This window comes from Grampus griseus (assembly GCF_964374135.1).
Source record: "Grampus griseus genome assembly, chromosome: 1".
NCBI lineage: Eukaryota > Metazoa > Chordata > Mammalia > Artiodactyla > Delphinidae > Grampus > Grampus griseus.
In genome coordinates this window covers 77125438-77144237 of record NC_139017.1, presented here as the reverse complement: position 1 = coordinate 77144237, position 18800 = coordinate 77125438, and the positions used below count along the sequence as shown (strand labels likewise).

At 38.1% G+C, this 18800-nt stretch overlaps 1 protein-coding gene across 4 annotated transcripts in view; it reads right to left on the bottom strand.

Annotated features, from left to right (window-relative positions):
- Window positions 1-18503, bottom strand: part of FMO5 (flavin containing dimethylaniline monoxygenase 5) — a 30752-nt gene extending 12249 nt beyond the window's left edge. The window contains exons 1-6 of one of the 4 annotated variants that reach the window (XM_082648032.1): window positions 18317-18503; window positions 17987-18164; window positions 7814-8002; window positions 5690-5852; window positions 3999-4141; window positions 1058-1257 (exon numbers count right to left, since the gene is read on the bottom strand). In XM_082648032.1, coding sequence (XP_082504158.1) covers window positions 1058-1257; window positions 3999-4141; window positions 5690-5852; window positions 7814-8002; window positions 17987-18121 — 830 coding nt within the window. In that variant the 5' untranslated portion in view covers window positions 18122-18164; window positions 18317-18503. The remainder of the gene's footprint in view (window positions 1-1057; window positions 1258-3998; window positions 4142-5689; window positions 5853-7813; window positions 8003-17986; window positions 18165-18316) is intronic. The other 3 variants (XM_082648033.1, XM_082648035.1, XM_082648034.1) reach the window with 3 other exon arrangements.
- Between the last annotated feature and the right edge of the window lie 297 nt (window positions 18504-18800).

Genomic DNA, 18800 nt, shown 5'->3' with positions numbered 1-18800 from the left:
TAATTATGTTTATGTAGAAGAATGCCCTTTTTCTTAGGCAATATATGCTAAAGAATGTAGGGTAAAGTGTGGTATTGACTGCAGCTTACTCTAGAATGTTTCAGAAAAAATTTATGAATATATGTATGTATATATGGAAGCTATATATGTGTGTATCTATCTATCTCCAGAGAGAGGGAGAGGGAAAAAGCAAATATAGTAAACCGTTAATAATAGGTGAATCTAAGTGAAGGGTATATGGGTGCTCATTGTACTTACTATTTTATAGCAAGTAAATCTAAACATTAAAAAACTTAAAAGCTGGAGGGGAAAACAGCATTTAAAATCAGCTTCTAGAAATGCTGTCACAGTCTACCTTCTAGGCTGTGTGAGAACTCCTATCTTTCATACTCTCATAGCACTCCATGCATTTCTTTATCATATTCTATTGTCTATCTTCTTGTTAGAGTATTAAAGGAAATATCCATTTCTCAAGTCTGTCATTTATTACTTGTGTGATCTTGGGCAAATTAGGTTCTCTAAGTGTCAGTTTTTATATCTGCAAAATGGAGATCAAAATAGTACCAACCTATAGGGCTGTTGTGAGGATTAAATGAGATAATGCATGTAACTCATTTAAAACCGTGCTTGTCTTATATTAAGTCCTCAAAAAGGTACAGTGTTATTAGTATTACTATTACTATTAGGTCTTTAGTCTCAGTATTCTCATGCCAGTATAATGCTTGGCTCATAACAGATGCTTAGTTGTTTGTTGGATGAATGAATGAATGAATGATGCATTGCTCGCTACTACCATTTTGTTGTTGCTATTGGGCATCATGTAAAAAGAACTGGTACCTCGGGGAATGATAAAATGGTTAATGCCAAGGAGAATTATAGCCTGAAAATTACAGACCAGTAGATCTTGGACTTCTGTGGGGGAAAGGTAGAAATCTAATCTCAGATTCTGTGGACTTGCTTAATGTAAACATAGAGGTAACCCTACTATTAGCCTATGTGAACAGTCCTTATTCTTTGCCTTGGCTGTTACTGCCCACCTCCCAGCCTGGGAACATACCTGTGTTTAGGCTTCAGGCCAAACATTTCATGATCAAACCTTTGGTTCATCTTTTTTTCCAAGAATATATTTGTTAATGTTTGACCACAAATCTTCTTCATAAAATATTTAAATCGAGAAGAGAATAACACATCAACAGGATATCCATAGTCTCCGACACGATTGAAGATCCAAGCCCCTCTTCTGGTGCTGAGGAAAACCTGAGGCATGGGGAAAAAATGTTTGTTTTTGCCATTCTCTGACTTATTTCTCTGAAGGAATGGGAACCCAGTTTCTTCAAGATGAACTTCAAACTCATTAGTCTGGCTTTTTATTCCCTGGCAATATATATATTTTTAAATTTCCTGCCATTTTCTTCTCAAACACTAAGCTTACAATTAAATTGGTGTAGTCACTGACCAAGACTATGTCTTGCTCCCAACCACCAGTGCATTTCTGTTTAATGTCATTATGCCTCCCTGAAAAGCCCCCTATCCCCTTCATTCTCCAAAGCCTATTCATTTTTCAGATCCAGATCAAGTCTGCCTCCTCCATGAAGATACCACTGACTGTTCTGGCTGATAACTTTCTCTCCATCTTCTGAACTTCTCTAGTACTTGTCACCTGTCCAACTCATTTAAAATCATGCAACAGTAAAGCTGAAAGCAACTGGACATCATTTGATCTGAAATCTTCTGTCTTTTTTTTGCCTTTGATATTGTTTGCAGTATTAGAAAAAAGTATCATTTATACTGATATTTAATATTATATATTCTTATCTTTTATCTTTCCAAATGTGTTTTCTCCAAGGTGGGAGGTAGAGCATATACATCCTTTAGTCCCCAGCCTATCATCAGCATCACTTCCTTTTATTGAGAATTGTAACCTGTCAGTCACTGTACTAGGTCCTTTATCTGTATTTTTATTTGATCAATACAACAACCTCTTGAAGTAGGTATTGTTATGTCCATTTTATGGATGAGAAGCATGGAGAGGATGAATAACTTGCCTGAGATCATATAGCTACTAAATGATAAGAGCTGAATTTCCAACCTAAGTCTAACTGACTCTGAAGTCTGTGCTTAAGTAATGTTTCATCATTTATTTAAGGGAAAAACTGAAGATTGCAAGTAGCACAACAGGGAACTGGTCTGTCTTTCTGTGTTATCTGCTGGCTAAAGTCCACGTACTAAAAGTTTGGTATTCAACTACCTGGCAAAAGCATCACTTTCTCTAGATTATAAAACTCGCTGGAGATATTTTCCAGGGTTGTAAGCTATATAAATACATTGTTTTATGGTCTCTTGTCTAAGCCCTCATGTTAAAAGGTGACCTGTCTACAGAGGGATAATCATGTACTTCATACATACATTCTCACCCAAGGTGACCTTAACTGCTATCATAAATAAGCACTTTTACATGTCACCGTTGAAAGAGCCTGTGTGTAGTCTTAGAAATCAAATGGTTTTGTGTGCAGTGTGTATAACTTTTTAAATATAGGTTATGAGTAATATAAATGCTCAGAGCTTCATTTAAAAAGTTCTCTATGTATAAAATAGTGTCAATAATACATAGGTCACAAAGCTTTCTCAGACACAACCACCTTACCTCCACCCACTCTTCCTGCCTTGTTCTTTGGCAATTTACAATTCCTCAGTGCTTGTAAGGCCCAGCTCCTCTATAACTGACCATTTAACAAGCCAATGGTATTAAAGAAAGCTCATGCCTTCGGTCCCCACCACATACCTGGTACATTCTTTTATCATAGCACCCATACCCTTTATTGTTTATATACCTATTTCCTAATAAATGCTTGTTGAATTAATTCATGGAGTAATATATAAAATTAGTTTTGTGGTGATAGATGGGGATAGATCTGAGAAGAAGTGTTATTGAATGGAGTTTGTGGGTAAAGTTCATTTCACAAAGTTGTGGCATTAAACTTCTATTTGGGGTGGGATAGGGAGGGTGGGAGGGAGGGAGACACAAGAGGGAGGAGTTATGGGGATATATGTATATGTATAGCTGATTCACTTTGTTATACAGCAGAAACTAACACACCACTGTAAAGCAATTATACTCCAATAAAGATGTTAAAAAATAAATTAAAATAAATGCCAACCCTAAAAAAAATAATAATTTTAAAACAATTTGTGGAGAAGCACAGCTTAATTAAAGTTACTGAAGAACAATCAGGCATTTACTTATTGCCAACAAAGTTACGATTCAATAAAGACGTGAATAACAAAATATATCAATGATGTCTTTTTCTAGGAATTTATAATTAAGATACTTTTTTCACAGTTCAAAAGCTATGATACAAAAAACAGAACAAACAAAGCAAAAAACCTCAAGGACATAGAAATTGCTTTAGTGTGAATGTTATTCTGTGTTACCTAATGGTATGCAAAGGCTGGGGAGAGCTGCTTGCATGTGCTACAATGTAGATGCTTTTCATACTGGTACCCATGTTGTCTCTAGAAGGATTAGACTTCTTTTTTCCATTCGGGAAGTGATGAAGAGTGAAGAGGAAAATTCCTCCAACATCCTATTAGTGAAAAGCTTTCAATGACTGAGTACACTTTCCTTCAGATAAGAGCATTATCACTTCTACTGGCCAACAGGTGATCCACACTCTGAATGCTGCATTCTAACAAGCTCTCCCAGCAATCACCTGGTCTTCTTCAGAGCCAGAAGCACACTCTGAAGAGACAGCTGAGTGAGATTATGAGCACAGTTTGTGGTCATGACCAAATTCCTTAGTGTGAGGCCAAGTGAATAATGGGAATCTAACTTTTAACCTTGGCTCCATCACATCATCAGTCAAAATGTTGCCAACTGAGGCAGTGAAACCAAGCCCTGCCATTGGCACTGATGGGCTGTGTGCAGGTATGCATACACTCTGCTGGGTCCACCTGCAGCTTCCTTGGTGAAGCAAAGTAAATAATTTACTAATTCAAACCTGCTTGGCTGTGTGGCTAATTTCCACAGCCAGATCGCCTCCAGAATTCCCAATGCCAATTATAATGACTCTCTTTCCAGTGAAACTCTCTGAATTCTTATAATCTCGACTATGGAAGTACTGTCCTTTGAACTTCTCAATTCCTACAAGAGAAGGGAAAATAATTATTGGGTGATGGTTTATCTGATATAATTTGTTAAATCATTCACTTTTTTGCAGTGTGTAGAGTTTATGCATATATTCTCCATATGTTCTGCTTTTACTCAGGTGCACTGTTGCCTTTCTGAATATTTTGCCTGTTTCCTTTTCCCATAGCCTAAGAGTGGAACCTTGTGATTTCCTTATCATAAGTAGTCTGCTTAACTCAGGATCTGTTAGTATTTTGGACCTGTGGACTCACAAGTCCAAACTGCTTCAGAAAACCTCCATTCTCTTTTGTCTTTTCATCCTGTTTATTTTTCTTTTATTGAAGTATAGTTGACATAATATTATATCAGTTTCTAATGTACAACATAGTAACTTGATATTTATATAGATTATGCAACATACAAAGTTATTACAATATTACAGTCTTTTGACTATATTCCTTGTGCTGTATATTACAGCACTGAGACTGATTTATTTTATAACTGGTAGCTTGTATCTCTTAATCCTCTTCACCTATTTTGCCCATCCCCCACCCCCTCTTTTCATCATCTGTAAATACCTACTTCCATTCCAATTGGAGTACATATATTCTTATATACTCTAAAGTATACATAGAGTGCTTTTTTCCCCAAAGAATGAAAATCCAGGTCAAAGACTGTTAATTAAGCTCTTTCTTTAAGCTTTATTTTCTTCCTTAGAAACTCAATATTTCTGTTTCCTCAATTGCTAAAAAAGCTCTCATTCAGGTTGAAGAAGACATGGTAAATATATACAATGGAATATTACTCAGCGATAAAAAAGAACAAAATACTGTCATTTGCAGCAACATAGATGGACCTAGAGATTGTCATACTGAGTGAAGTAAGTCAGAGAAAGACAAATATCATATGATATCGCTTATATGTGGAATCTAAAAAAAATGGTACAAATGAACTTATTTAAAAAACAGAAATAGACTCACAGATGTAGAAAACAAACTTATGGTTACCAGGGGGGAAAGGTGTGGGGGAGGGATTAACTGGTAGACTGGGATTGACATATACACACTACTATATATAAAATAGGTAACTGATAAATACCTACTGTATAGCACAGGGAACTCATCTCAGTACTCTGTAATGACCTATATGAGAAGAGAATCTAAAAACGAGTGGATATATTTATATGAATAACTGACTCACTTTGCTGTACAGCAGAAACTAACACAACATTATAAATCAACTATACTCCAATAAAAATTAAAAAAGAAAAATTCCCTCATTCAATCTAATGCAGATCAACTTTTATCCTTAAAAAACTAAAATTATTGTAAAACTAAATATAGAGCCTTCTAATTTTCCTCTAGTCCCCCAAATTACTGGTATCTCTACCTCCTAAATAGCGTTAATACAAGTTACCCCATCACTTTTCAGAAGAATATGCAGAATTAGGATAAGCTTTATTTCATCCCAAGATAGGCATCACTCAGACCACATTCCTCCCATTCTTTAGGGATCAGGTCACAGGCATAGTTCAAGTGTCTTCCTTCCTTGTAGGCTACTTACCAGGGAAGCTTTCCAAGGGTAAGTGAGCATTGGTGTGATGGCCAGTGCAAACCATAACTCCATCGAAGACATTCACCTCCTTTTTCCCTTCAGATACCGTGACCACCTCCCATTGGCCTGAAGTGGAGAAATCAGGCTGCTTCTTCACACTGCACACAGTGGTCTGAAAAGAAAAGGGGTAGCCACAGGGCACTATAACCACAGCCTATATAGTGGACATCTTCCCTGACAGGACTGTCCTTGCAGAGGGTAAACAAACGGCTGATACCACATAACAGGCTCATGCAGGGGTATTTGATTTTCATACTCCACAAATCAGAACTTTTTTGTTTGGGGCTGTGGTCAGAGTGAGAAAACTTCCATGAGGCAAGCTAAATAAAACAGAGTTGGCAGACTAATGTTGCACTCTCCTCTGCTTCTAGAAAAGTGCAAATTACTAGTTCTCTGGACCATACCCTAGGGCAATGTGATACTTGAATAAAGTTTGGGCTTCTCTTGTGCTTCTGAGACACTCCATGCACGAAATGCCTATTCCTCCCCATACCCCCAGACATCCTGAGACCCTCTGATGCCTTCTTACCGCAAGTCCTGTTCTCACTGTCTGGCCTTAAACTTGTGACTGAGCTAGAGGGCTCCCTTTCCTAACAGAGTAGAAAAACATCTCAGTGACTCATATTTTATGTAAATGAACCTCTCTGACTCCCATAAATGCCCATTTTACAAGTAACTATAAAGAAAGAAGGTGTGAGATGGGATAGTCAGTGGCACAATTTTTAGCTTTAAAAAATAATAATAAATATAGGTTACTCTACCCAGGTTAAGGAAACATTAAGAATGTGTTCCTGTGCTTCTAGGGTTTATGCCATAATGTCTTGGTTGACTAATAGAGATACCCCTCTTGTATACCTGAGACATCATATACTACTTATAGTTCCTCTCTATCATGTTCTTACTTTTACACAGGCTGGTGCTTCTGCCTGAATAATCCTTTTACTCTTTCTTCATTTGGAGAAACTCACCCTTCAACATTTAGCTTGGTATTATCTCCTCTAAGAAAACTTCCCTGGTGTCTGATGCCTCATGCCCTGATGGGCTGTGTCCCTCCTCTGAGCTGCAATGTATAGATTTCAGTGGCATTTATCACTCTAACTCTTTATTTTTATAATTATGTTTACAATGAAATTTCTCTTCATTTTTCTATCTCCTTAACTAGACTGTGAAATCACTGTTTTTTGTTTTTTTTTTTCTGTCTTCACTGCTTAGTATGGTAACAAACCTGTTTGTTTAAAGTGTTTAAACACAATAAGTGTTTAAAGAAGTGAAGAGAAGGACCACTAGGCTGTAAATGACTGACTTTGGAAGTCGTCACTGGATATTGCCATTTTAATTTTGTCATTAAACAGAAAAAGGCATGATTTAGTAGAATGATCAGAAGGTAGAAGATTTGGGCTTTTTGCCAGCTGTCAGAAGTATTGATTCTTTTATGGTCATGGTTTAGAATGATAGGAATATCACAGAAGACTTTACAGCAGGAAGGAACCAGTGAAGTGATCTAGTACAATAATCTTGTTTTACAAATAAACTTAAGACACATCGGCATTGAGGAACTTACTTGTCTGAAGTCACAAGTTGATTAGTGGTAGAGCAAAGACTAGAATTCAAGTTTTTGCTTCCCAATTCAGTGTTCCTCCCTCTACACCAGAGTTAACTTATTTGTTCCCTCATAACTTTTCAATACCTACTTCACTGGGTTGTTGTGATCACATAAATAATGCACTGGAAAGTACTTCAGAAAGTATAAAAGGGCTAAGCAGCAAGTTGTGGAAACAGAAGGTTTTGAAGTTCCCATGCCTGTCAGTTCCCTTCATTGTTTTATTGTAATCAAATGATATAGAATGAAGGCAATGAAATGAAGGTGGCTTCCTGGATCTGCAGTCAAAATACATAGAAGAGGGACCTTTCCATGAATATTTTCAGACATAGAGAAGACATAGAGTAGAATCTGTCTGGATAGGATAGATACATGAGCATATCAAACCAATCTATACATAAGCACTGGTAAATGAGAACAGTTATTCATTTACTTGAAACTCCGAACACAGAGATACCCACAAAATTCCCTACCTTAAACCGAATGTACTTTAGAAGGTCAAATTCTTTGGCATACATCCTGAAATACTCCAGGATCTGGGAGTTATGCATGAAGTTAGGATAGTGATCTGGGACGGGATAGTCACTGAAGCACATCATCTCCTTAGAAGTGTTGATGATTACTGACTTGTAAATACTGGCCCTTCCTTCTTCAGGTTCTTCCTGCAGTAAATAAAAAGCATTCATAGCAACTTGAGAATTAAGGTCATGGTTTATAAACAGCCAACAAACATTTGAAAAAGTTTTCTGAAAGAAATGCCAATTAAAAAAAAGTCCCCTCCCCACAACCCTTCACATCTCCCAGTATTTGTGCCCTTGTGCAGTCTCTTCCCCTTGAATCTAAGTTGTCCTCATGGCTTGCTTTTGACCAACAGCATGCAGTTGGAATGATACTGAATGGCTTCCAAGACTAAGTGATAGGTAGTCTTGCAGCTTCTGTCTGGGTCTCTTAGAAAGCTTGCTCTGGTGGAAATCAGCAGCCACGTAAGATGTTCAGCTACCCTGAGACCACCATCCTGTGAAGAAGCCTGAGCTAGCCACATGAAGAGCATGTTTGGGATAGAGAGATGTGCAGCCAGCCCCCAGAAGTTCTAGTTATCCCAGCTGACGTTCTAAATATGTGAGCAGAGGGGTCATAGCACACGTCCAGTCCCAGCTGTCACCTGATTGCCATGACATAAGACTCCAAGTGAGACTGCCCATCTGAGTAATAGTCTTTTAAATAGTATATATATTTCAAAGCCTAGGGAAGTTTCAAAAGTTTCATACGCTTGCCACATTGTTCTCCAGGAAACACTGTACTAACTTACATCCTGTCCACTATGTGTTCTCATTTTACCTCGTTTTTACTAAATTAAAAGACAATTACTCAGTGTTAGCAAAAATGAGGTGAAATGAGATCTTAGTACAATGTTTTCTGGACAGCAATGTGACAAGAATATGAAACCCTTGCAACCTGCCTTTTAAAGAAAGATTCAGCATTGTAGACAAAGATTTACGTTAAAGGATGTTAATGATAGCATTATTTATAACATAAAAATGAAATAAGCTAAATGCCTGCAATATTGTGATTTATAGGAAATATATATTTGGTCATCCAGATGGTCAAAATATTTTTCTCATATATATTTGGTCTTTCTCCACAGTTCCTAGCTCAGAGCTCCCAAAACTCTCCTAATTTCCGAAGTGTTGAAAGTGATGAAAAGTACCCTTTGTTATGTTAATATGCTGACTTTTAGAAAGCAACTAAGGATGGGGGCTGGTTACCAATGGAGCAAACCCTGTAATTAGAGGGTTGTAACTTTCAGTTGCCTATCCTCTGATCTCTGGGGCGGGGACAGGGCCTGGAAGTTGAATCAATAACCAATGCCCAGTGATATCATCAATCATGCCTATGTCATGAAGCCTCTATAATAACCTAAAAGAGTGGGGTTCAGGGAGCTTCCAGGTTGGTGAACCAAAGAGATTAGGGGAGAGCGGTGTGCCTGGAGACGGCATGGAAGCTCAGTGTCCTTTTCCCTATGTATGTCTTTCATTTGCCTGTTCCTAAATTATATTCTTTTACAACAAACCGGTAACCTAGTGAGTAAATGGTTTTCCTGTGTTCTGTGAGCAAATTAATCAAACCCAAGGGGTGGGGATGGGGGTGATCATGGGAATTTCTGATTTATAGTCAGTTGGTCAGAAGTATAGGTAAAAAACAACCTGGACGTGAGACTGGCATCTGAAGTCCAAATCCAAGGAAGGGGTCATTGGAACCTCCAATCTGTAGCTGGTTGGTCAGAAGCCCAGGTAATAACCAGGACTTATGACTGGTGTCTAAAGTGGGGTTGAGGAACTGAGCCCTCGATCTGTGGAATCTGACACTGTCTCTGGTTAGATAGGCATCAGAATTGAGTTGAATCCTTGGACATCCTGTTAGTGTTTGAGAATTGTTTGCTGGTGTCTGGGGACCACGCACACACACATTGGAATTGGTCTCAGAACCATTTAATGCCCAAAAAAATTCACTGTAATTTTGAGAACCACTGCTCCAGATCCTTGCTACCTAAAGTACGATCTGTGGACTAGCAGCAGGGGCATCACTTGGAAGATTGTTAGAAATGCAGAATCTTAGGCCCCATCCCAGACCTACTGAATCGGAATCTGCCTTTTAACAAGATCCTCAAGTGATTCAGATGCATCTGAAAGCAGAGAAGCATTGCTCTAGCTGATATCAAACCCCAGTTCACTGTTCTTTCCCCATCAAGGTTAACTTCTTTGCTTCCTCAAAAACTTCTAATAACTACCTCATGGGGGTGTTGTAGTGATCACATAAAATAAAGCAGTATCTACCCAGATTGTTATATTAGTCTGTCACTGAGATATCACAAACCATGACTTTTCAACTCTATTATATTTTTTAAAAATTGTTTTGATTATGGAAAATTACCTTAACCAATTTGGGCCCCCTCTTCTCTTTTTATTCCAGAAAAAGATATATGGATGTTACTGAACATTGAATGGCCACAAAGGAGAGTGTTCACTGGCTTTGCCCACATTAGAGATGATTTTCCTCCCATTTTTAGAGAAGAATTTTTCAGTTTCAGAATCCTGAATTGATCATTCCCATTTCTCAGCCCCATACTTCAAGATCTCATTCCCTTTGGCTGCTAATGGTGTTTTTACAAGTCTCTTCCAATCTATCCTACCTATTTCAACCAAAGTGTTCTTTCTAGGGTATGGTTGTATCTCTGCCCTAATTAAAATTTTGGATGCTGCCCCATTTTCTCTAGTGTATATTTTTCAGCTTAGGATTCAAAGACCTCCATAATGTCTTATAGTCTATTCTTTATCTCCCCAGCTAGATTGTAGGCCCTTTTACTTGTATTCATGCTCTTTCCCACAGCATATAAAATTATAGATAGCACTTAGTAGATATTTAATAGATGTACATTGAATTATACTGAGAAAGGTACATATAGAAAAAGGAAGTAAATTTACATAATGCATAACAAACTAATGAAATACATCAAAATTTATTACAAAAACAGTTGAATAAGATATTTTAATCTTATTCACAAAAATTTGCTGTAAGGAAAATTGAAAATAATATAAAACCAAATGCATAGAGATATTCATTTTATAGTATTTAAAATATCTATTAATTAGAAACCACTTAAAATGCCCCCCTCCCCCAATAGGAAAAGGGTTTAGTAAATTATGGTATCTCAATATGATGAAGAATTTACCTTCCACACCACTCCTTAAGTATCCTGCTAAATTCAAAGCAGATCCTGTCACCCCACTGCTTAATGGGCTCTACTGATTCCACTTGGAAAAGCAAATTTCTTATTTGGAAACTCAGCATATTTCACAATCTATCCCAATGCACCTTTGTATCTTCACTTAGTGCTCTCCTCAATTAATTTCAAGCTTCTGAGTCATTAAATTGTTGTTGAAACATTCCAGACTCTTTCACGACTTCAAACTTTTGTAACACTACAGTACAGCTTCTTCATTTGGAAAATTCCTATCTATCATTCAAGAGTCACATCAAATGTCACTTCTTTGGAGAAATATTTCTTGTTCTCTCCACTGAGTTAAATGCCCCATTCAACCTCCAAGCTGCCAAAGCTCTCCGCTCAGATTGCCATCAAGGCAACTTAGAACACGTGATATTCTGCATTTGTTTTCATGACTATGAGGTACCCAAAAGTAGGATTTGTGTCTTATTTTTTGTAGCTCTATCATCAAAACAGTACCTCATATATAGTGGATGCTTAATAAATGCTTTGAAATGAATTAATGAGTGAATTATAGAGATTGAATTTGGAGATACTTAAAACTATCATTTTGAAATCTGTGTAGAAACATTGAAAATGGCCTATGATATAACTTTAACTGGAAAAAGTAATATGACAAAATGCAAGTCACATTCTAATCACCAAGTATATAATATTATGTATGCCTAGGGCAACTGTATACCTATGTCTACCCATATTTATATAATTACACATTGTATAATGTCTCCCCTGTTATATGAGTATATTTTATTTATTTTAAATCAATAAAACTTGAAAGTAGGAAAAACAAATTGATTTATTAAGGAGGTATGATTTTTTCTTTTATTTTTGTAGAAATGTTGTTTATACTACACCTTCATGTTAAAAACCTTCAGCAAACTAGGAATAGAGGGAAATATCTTCAATTTGATAAAGAACATCTACAAAATACTTGCAGCTAACAGCATACTTCATAGCGAGAAAATGGACATTTTCCCCATAAAATTGAGAACAAGTTAAGGACAGCCTCTCTTACCACTTCTATTCAACACTGTACTAGAAATGCTAACTAATGTAATAAGATAAGAAATGGAAATAAAAGTATACAGCCTTGGAAGGAATAAATAAAATGATTTTTATTCACAGATGATATGACTGTACAATATCCCAAAGAATTAAAAAGAATTAAAAAAAATATTCCTGAAACTAATAAGCAATTATAGTAGTGTTGCAGGATACAAGGTTAATATACAAGAGTCACTTACTTTCCTATATACCAGAAATGAAAAATTGGACTTTGAAATACAGTACTATTTATAATAACACCCCCCAAATTAAGTGCTTAGGAAAAATCTAACAAAATATGTATGAGACTTATATGCAGATACCATAAAACACAGAAGAAGGAAATCAAAGATATAAATAAATGGAAAGATATGCTGTGCTCATAGATTAGAAGACTCAGTATTGTTAAGATGTCAGTCTTCCCAACTTGATTTGTAGATTCAACGCAATCCCAATCAACATCGCAGCTAGCTATTTTGTAGATATTGACAAACTGATTCTAAAATTTATGTGGAAAGAAAAGAGGCTTAGAATAGCCAACTTTGACCTTAAGTGTGGACTGTGCATAGTGACTTTCTTGCAAAGAGTATAGTATGACAAGGGAGAAAAAAAGGAACAACTTTACAGTGGCAAACCCTGATAAACAGCATCTCAAGCCAGGTCGGCAAGGTTAACATCAATCAATTGTGATAAGTTTGATAGTATGTACCATTGATATGATGTGATAAGAATAACACTTTACCTCTAAGGCCTTCCTCCCCAAAATTCATAACTCCAGTCTAACCATGAGGAAAACATCAGGCAAATCCCAGTTGAGGGACATTCTATAAAATACCTAACCAGTAATCCTCAAAACTGTCAGGGTCATCAAAAACAAGTCTGAGAAATTGTCACAGCCAAGAGGAGCCTAAGGAGACATGACAACTACATGCATCGTGGTGTTCTGGATGGGAACACCTGGAACAGGAAAAGGCCATTAGGAAAAAAACCTAAGTAAATCTGAATAAAACATGGACTTCAATTTATAATAATGTATCAGTACTGGTTCATTAATTAGGACAAATGTATCATACTAATGTAAGATGTTAATAATATCTGGGCATGGGGTATATGGGAACTCTGTACTATCTTCCTAATGATTCTGTAAATCTAACACAGTTCCAAAATTCAAAGTTTATTTAAACATGTTGTTTGTATATAGCACGTTTTTTTTTTAAAAAATTAAATTAATGAGTGGTAGGGTCCTTTTGGAACCAAGATGTTTGAGGGGCAAGGGTAGACACATTCCTAACTTTTAAATTCAACTTCATTCATTCTTTCAGTAGATATTTCTGAAGTCCCTCTGTAATAAAAACACTATATTAATGCTAAAAAATACAAGTCTGTCCCTGTTATCCAAGGGTTCAAAGTTTAGTACAAGGAGTAGACCTATGCTTTCCACAGCAGGTGTGTTGGGATGACTGAGCTAAATGAATCACAGATCTTACCCCTGTGACAATAATCATATATTTGTATTCTTTTTCAAGCAACTAAGACAACAAAGTGTTATTGTGTGTCAACAAAAACCTTCAAGCCCTTCTAACACCTGATTGGACCCTACGTAGGGTTCATCACTGTCAACTCACTGCTTTATAAAAGAGAGTGAGGGCAGAGCAGTACTGGGTCAGTGAGTGGAAAACGAAGCTTCTGCTTCTGCATTTTAGTATTTCCTACCATCAGTGAATAATCTGCCCTCTAGAGATGTATCTTGATTCCTGCCTAAGCACATGACTCGCATTGAGTAGGAAGTTCATATGAGAAACTAGAGAACAAGGGACGTAGGGTAGTGTAATTGGAACTGAAGGGACTGGAGGCAATAGTAAGGGCAGAAGAAAGGAGAAAAATGACTCCCCTTTAGTGGGAGGAGTGAGAACAGTGTGGATCTTCTGTTCCTTTGACAGACTCTCAGAATCCCGTGGGACAGAAGCTGTCTTAGGACTGTTGTTCTCAGCGTTGTCTTCACACTGGACTCATCTGGGGAACTCTAAAATACTAATGCCTGGTCCTTACTCCCAGAGACCCTGTTTTAATTGCTTCTTGTCTAATGTGTAGACAAGGTTGAGATCTGCTGGTAAGAGGTCGTGTGGTGGCCCCGGAAAGCTCAGGGCACCAGAGTTTATCCCATCCACCTCATAAGTCCTTTCTCCATACATCCTTAGCTAAACTGCAGAATGCCTGAGGGCAGTGGCAGGAGGTTATATAACTCTGTATCTCCACACCATCTAACAAAGTCTGAGCTTCAGAAATGTTTGTTCAATGAACTGTTATCGATTTTGTTTTAAAGATGCAATGTCATCCTCATTAATCACCTGGGAAAGCTGGGGTAAAAGCTGAAGGGCAAAGGTTTCCATGTTGGCTGCACATTAGAAATAGCTAGTGGAGAGCTTTATTGGCACCCAGGCCAATAAAACCAGAATCTGGATGGACTGGTATTAGTATTTGTTAAAGTTTGTTAAAGTTCCCCAAGTGATTGTTCAGTGTTGCAGCCAAAGCTGACAGCCACTGCTCTACAGTTACCCTCTTTTAAGTATTTTTGTATCCATTCAGTTGTCTTTTTTGGGGGAGGGTTGATATATTTAAGAATTAAAAACACCCATTCATCTAAGGGTGTTTATTACTTAATTTTATATTTTAAATTAAAATGTACTAAATATGCCTCATTTTACATTATATTGTATCCATATGGTACCTTTGTATCACATATACACTTTAGAACCTCACTACGTGAACTGTAGTTATCAGATCAGCAGCATCAACATCACCTGGGGCTTTGCCTGAAATATAGAATCTTGGCACCACCCCAGATTAATGAATCGGAATGTACACTTCAGCAAAAGCTCCAGTGATTTATGTGCACATTAAAGTTGGAGAAGCACTGCTTTGGTATGCTTTAAGGATTTTTAAAATTCAGATTGACTAAAGAATATTAAAAATTATTTTCCAGCAATACATGCTCATTAAAACCTCAGCATTTCATAAGAGATTTATCATTTTAAGCTATTTCGTTCATAAAGTAATATTGTAGTGTGAAAATTAAAGTGATATGTCTCACATTTCTACCGACTTTTCACCATCAGTCTGGTCTAACTTTAATGAGGAGATCAAGAAGAAAGAAATTTATATTGAGTCCCTGAGACCTATTACAAGAAAGAGAAAATGGAAGCCCTGAGTTGCCAGTGGCTTACTGGACACCCGGTAGCAATGGTGGAATTCCAAAGTGCTTGGGACGATCCTATATATGAAACCCCCAATGAATTACAGAAAATTTAGGGGGGGTAGGATGGGGGAGAGGAAGGCTCCAAATAACAAGCAAGGGGGTCACAGAAAAGCAGATCTGAGGCAATTCTTGAGGAAACCAGCATCAGCATGTAAAACATGTTTAATCTGCAATTAATGGATGTTTATAATCCCTCAGGCTCCACAACTGTGTAACTGTGGAATATGTGAGAATGAAGGTCTCTATTTCACAAGCATTCTAAGCAGCCACCCAAGATATTTTGCTTCTCTAGGATTCATTTATAAAATGTAAATATATTTGGTGCCTAATATATGCCAGGCATCCCCCGTGGCTCTAGAAATATAGTGGTGTTTGTGTGTGCCTTTATAATATATGTAAAATATATGTATGTTATATATAATGTAATAGACACAGATGTGGTCTGTCTTAACAGCAGTCAGAGCATTATGATGAAATATAGCTTATTTATTTTCAAGAAAGCAGTTTATAAGGTGCTGAAATTTTGCCAAGAGTATAATCAGAAAACACTCCAAATTGGGTCTTTAACAGAGAGGAAGTTTAAACCACTTTGGAAATAAAACCTGATAATCAGGTAGGATGGTGGACCCTTCACTAATTTCATGCCTGGTCAGTAGTTGCCAGACCTGGCTAGGATGCTTACCAGACACCAAATGTGTGGGCCACACTCTAGGCCAACTGAATAATAACTGATGTTTAGCAATTATTGTGCCACTGTTATTAGTGATGACATAAGTATTCATTCACTTAATCCCCACAATAACTATGAAGTGGGTGCCAATATTATCTCCTTCTTAAAGATGACAACACAGAGGTACAGAGAGCGTTAATGGTTTTCCCCAAGGTCACAGTAGGATTTGAACCCAGACATGCTCTTAACCTCTACACCATGCTGTGGCTGGATTTCAAAAGTAAAATTTCCTATTTATTACAAAATATTTATTAACAGTCTTTTCAGCCCATGCCCAAGACTGATTATGACCGAGGCATGCATGGTGTGCTAAGGAGTATCCACCCTAGATCCGAATAGGGACGATTGTCAAATAGAGTTAGTCCCCAAGACGGAGCCCAGATGCAAAACAACTGTACTGCTGTTCTACTAAGGAATGCTATGAACGAATGAAACCACTTTTAAGTAGCTGGCCAGCACCGTGTTCGTTTTGTGAAATATGAAACAAATCTGGACACCTTAATACACTTAAAACACTGGCTTAAAAAGTGAGTTGAAAAGCAAACCCAATGGATGTTGCTTTGGAGATCAGTTAAGGAGGGTGATATTCTTTGACATATGATAAGCTTAACTATCATTTAAGTAGGAAGATACCTTAACTGTTAGTAACAAGTTGCAGGACTCGGTGTGCATATTAAAGCAACTCAACTTTAAAACTGAGTCTGTGCAAGGACAAGAAAACCCAGTTGCAGGTGCCCTCTGCCCTTCTCTGAAGACAGGACTACTGCTTTGATTTCTCAAGTGAAGGAAAAGTGCAAAGCAAGGAAGGCAGCCAGATTTTATATCCTATTCAAGCACTAGAATCATTAGAGAATTGTTTAAAGTAAAGAAGGAAGGAAGCAATGAAGGAAGGAAGGTAAGAAAGAAAAGAAAAAAAAAAGTAAGGTTAGAAGAGATTGAAAAGGGGGATTCCTGGAAGGAGTTGTAAGCAGTATTCTAGATCACTTACCGATGAACGCAGACCAAGAGCAACCACTTTACATGATGCCATTCTGCTACACCCCCCTACCAAGATTGTTACCCTTTTCTGGATAGCAGCAAAACTCATTACAGACAGTGCCCAACTTGTGATTTTTTGACTTTACAATGGTTCAGAAGCGATACACATTCCATAGAAACCACACTTCGAATTTTGAATTTTGATCTTTTCCTGGGTTAGCGATATTTTGTAACATACTCCGGTGATGCTGGGCAGTGGCAGCTTCCAGTCAGCTGGAAGGATCAGGAGGGTAAACAACTGATAGACTTACAACCATTCTGCACCCAAACAACCATTCTGTTTTTCATGTTCACTACAGCATTCAATAAATTACATGAGCTATTCGACACTTTATTATAAAATAGACTTTGTGTGAGATGATTTTGCCTGTGTGTAGGCTAATGTAAGTGTTTTGAGCACGTTTAAGGTAGCCTAGGCTCAGCTATGGTGTGAGGTAGATTAGGTGTATTAAACACATTTGTAACAGGATATTTTCAATTTACGATGGGCTTATCAAGATGTAACCTCATTGTAAATCAAGGAAGATCTGTAAATGAAAATGATCTCTGTGCCATTTTCACAGACATCAGTAAAGGACAAAACGAGTGATACCTGCGTCCCATTTTGCTGCCAGCATAGGGAAAGAGGAACCTGCATAGAACCTGAGGTGATGGCTGCTGAGAGGAGGTCAGCAGGTTGAAGTCTGGCAGGTTTAATCACTGTGAAGCCCATCATACTTCCTGACACGAGGTAAAATCTTATGCAATGGTTCAATACTTGGCGAGAGCTCCAAGCATTAACGAACAAGATTTACCTGAAACCTCCACAGCCCTCCGATGTCATCAGTCCCTTCAAAGCAGACGGGCTCCAAGCCTTCTTCCAGGCAGCACTTGATAGACGTGAGCCCACTCACTCCTCCCCCAATCACAGCAATTCTTTTCTTGGTCATGGTCTCCAGAGATCTTCACCGGGCTGGGTCAGTGTAACCTGTCCTAAAGAAAGGATGACAAAAGACAGAAAGCACACATCAGTTAACACCTTTCAAAGAAGAGCTTGAACGTAGCATTTAGATAAATTCTGCAGCAGCAGGTGCCTTTGGGGAACCCAGATTCCAGTGTCCTCGTGGACCACCGGGAACTACTACACCTTGGACGAGTGAGCCCTGTGCCTGGAAGACCCAGAGCTGAGACCCAGAGCTGAGAGCTCTGCTGCGGTGCCCGACCTCGCTGCCTTTGCCCCAACACTGGCAGATCCTTCAGCTGCGATCAGGAGGGCACTGCACTTTCAGCTCTTTGCAAAGAAATGTAAAACAACAAAGTACAAACAGCAGCAATAGCCAATGTGGAGGGGCTGTTCAGCTCCACCTCCTTTCAGCCAACACACCGCCCACTCAGCAGCGCCCATTACCCCCACAGAGGGGAGAAAACGTGGGCCAAACCTGCTCTGGGCAGAAATAATTAACCCTATGGCCTCTCTGTTTTTCACCTGCAGTTGCTCGCACTCTCAGCTACTCTCAGGGGAGACCCTAGGGGCCGGAATCTCCATCACCCGCCCTTCCCATTCACTTTTAACTTCCTGGTGTTGTCTTACAGTGACAGACTCCTACTGGTGAAGGGAAACTGTCACCA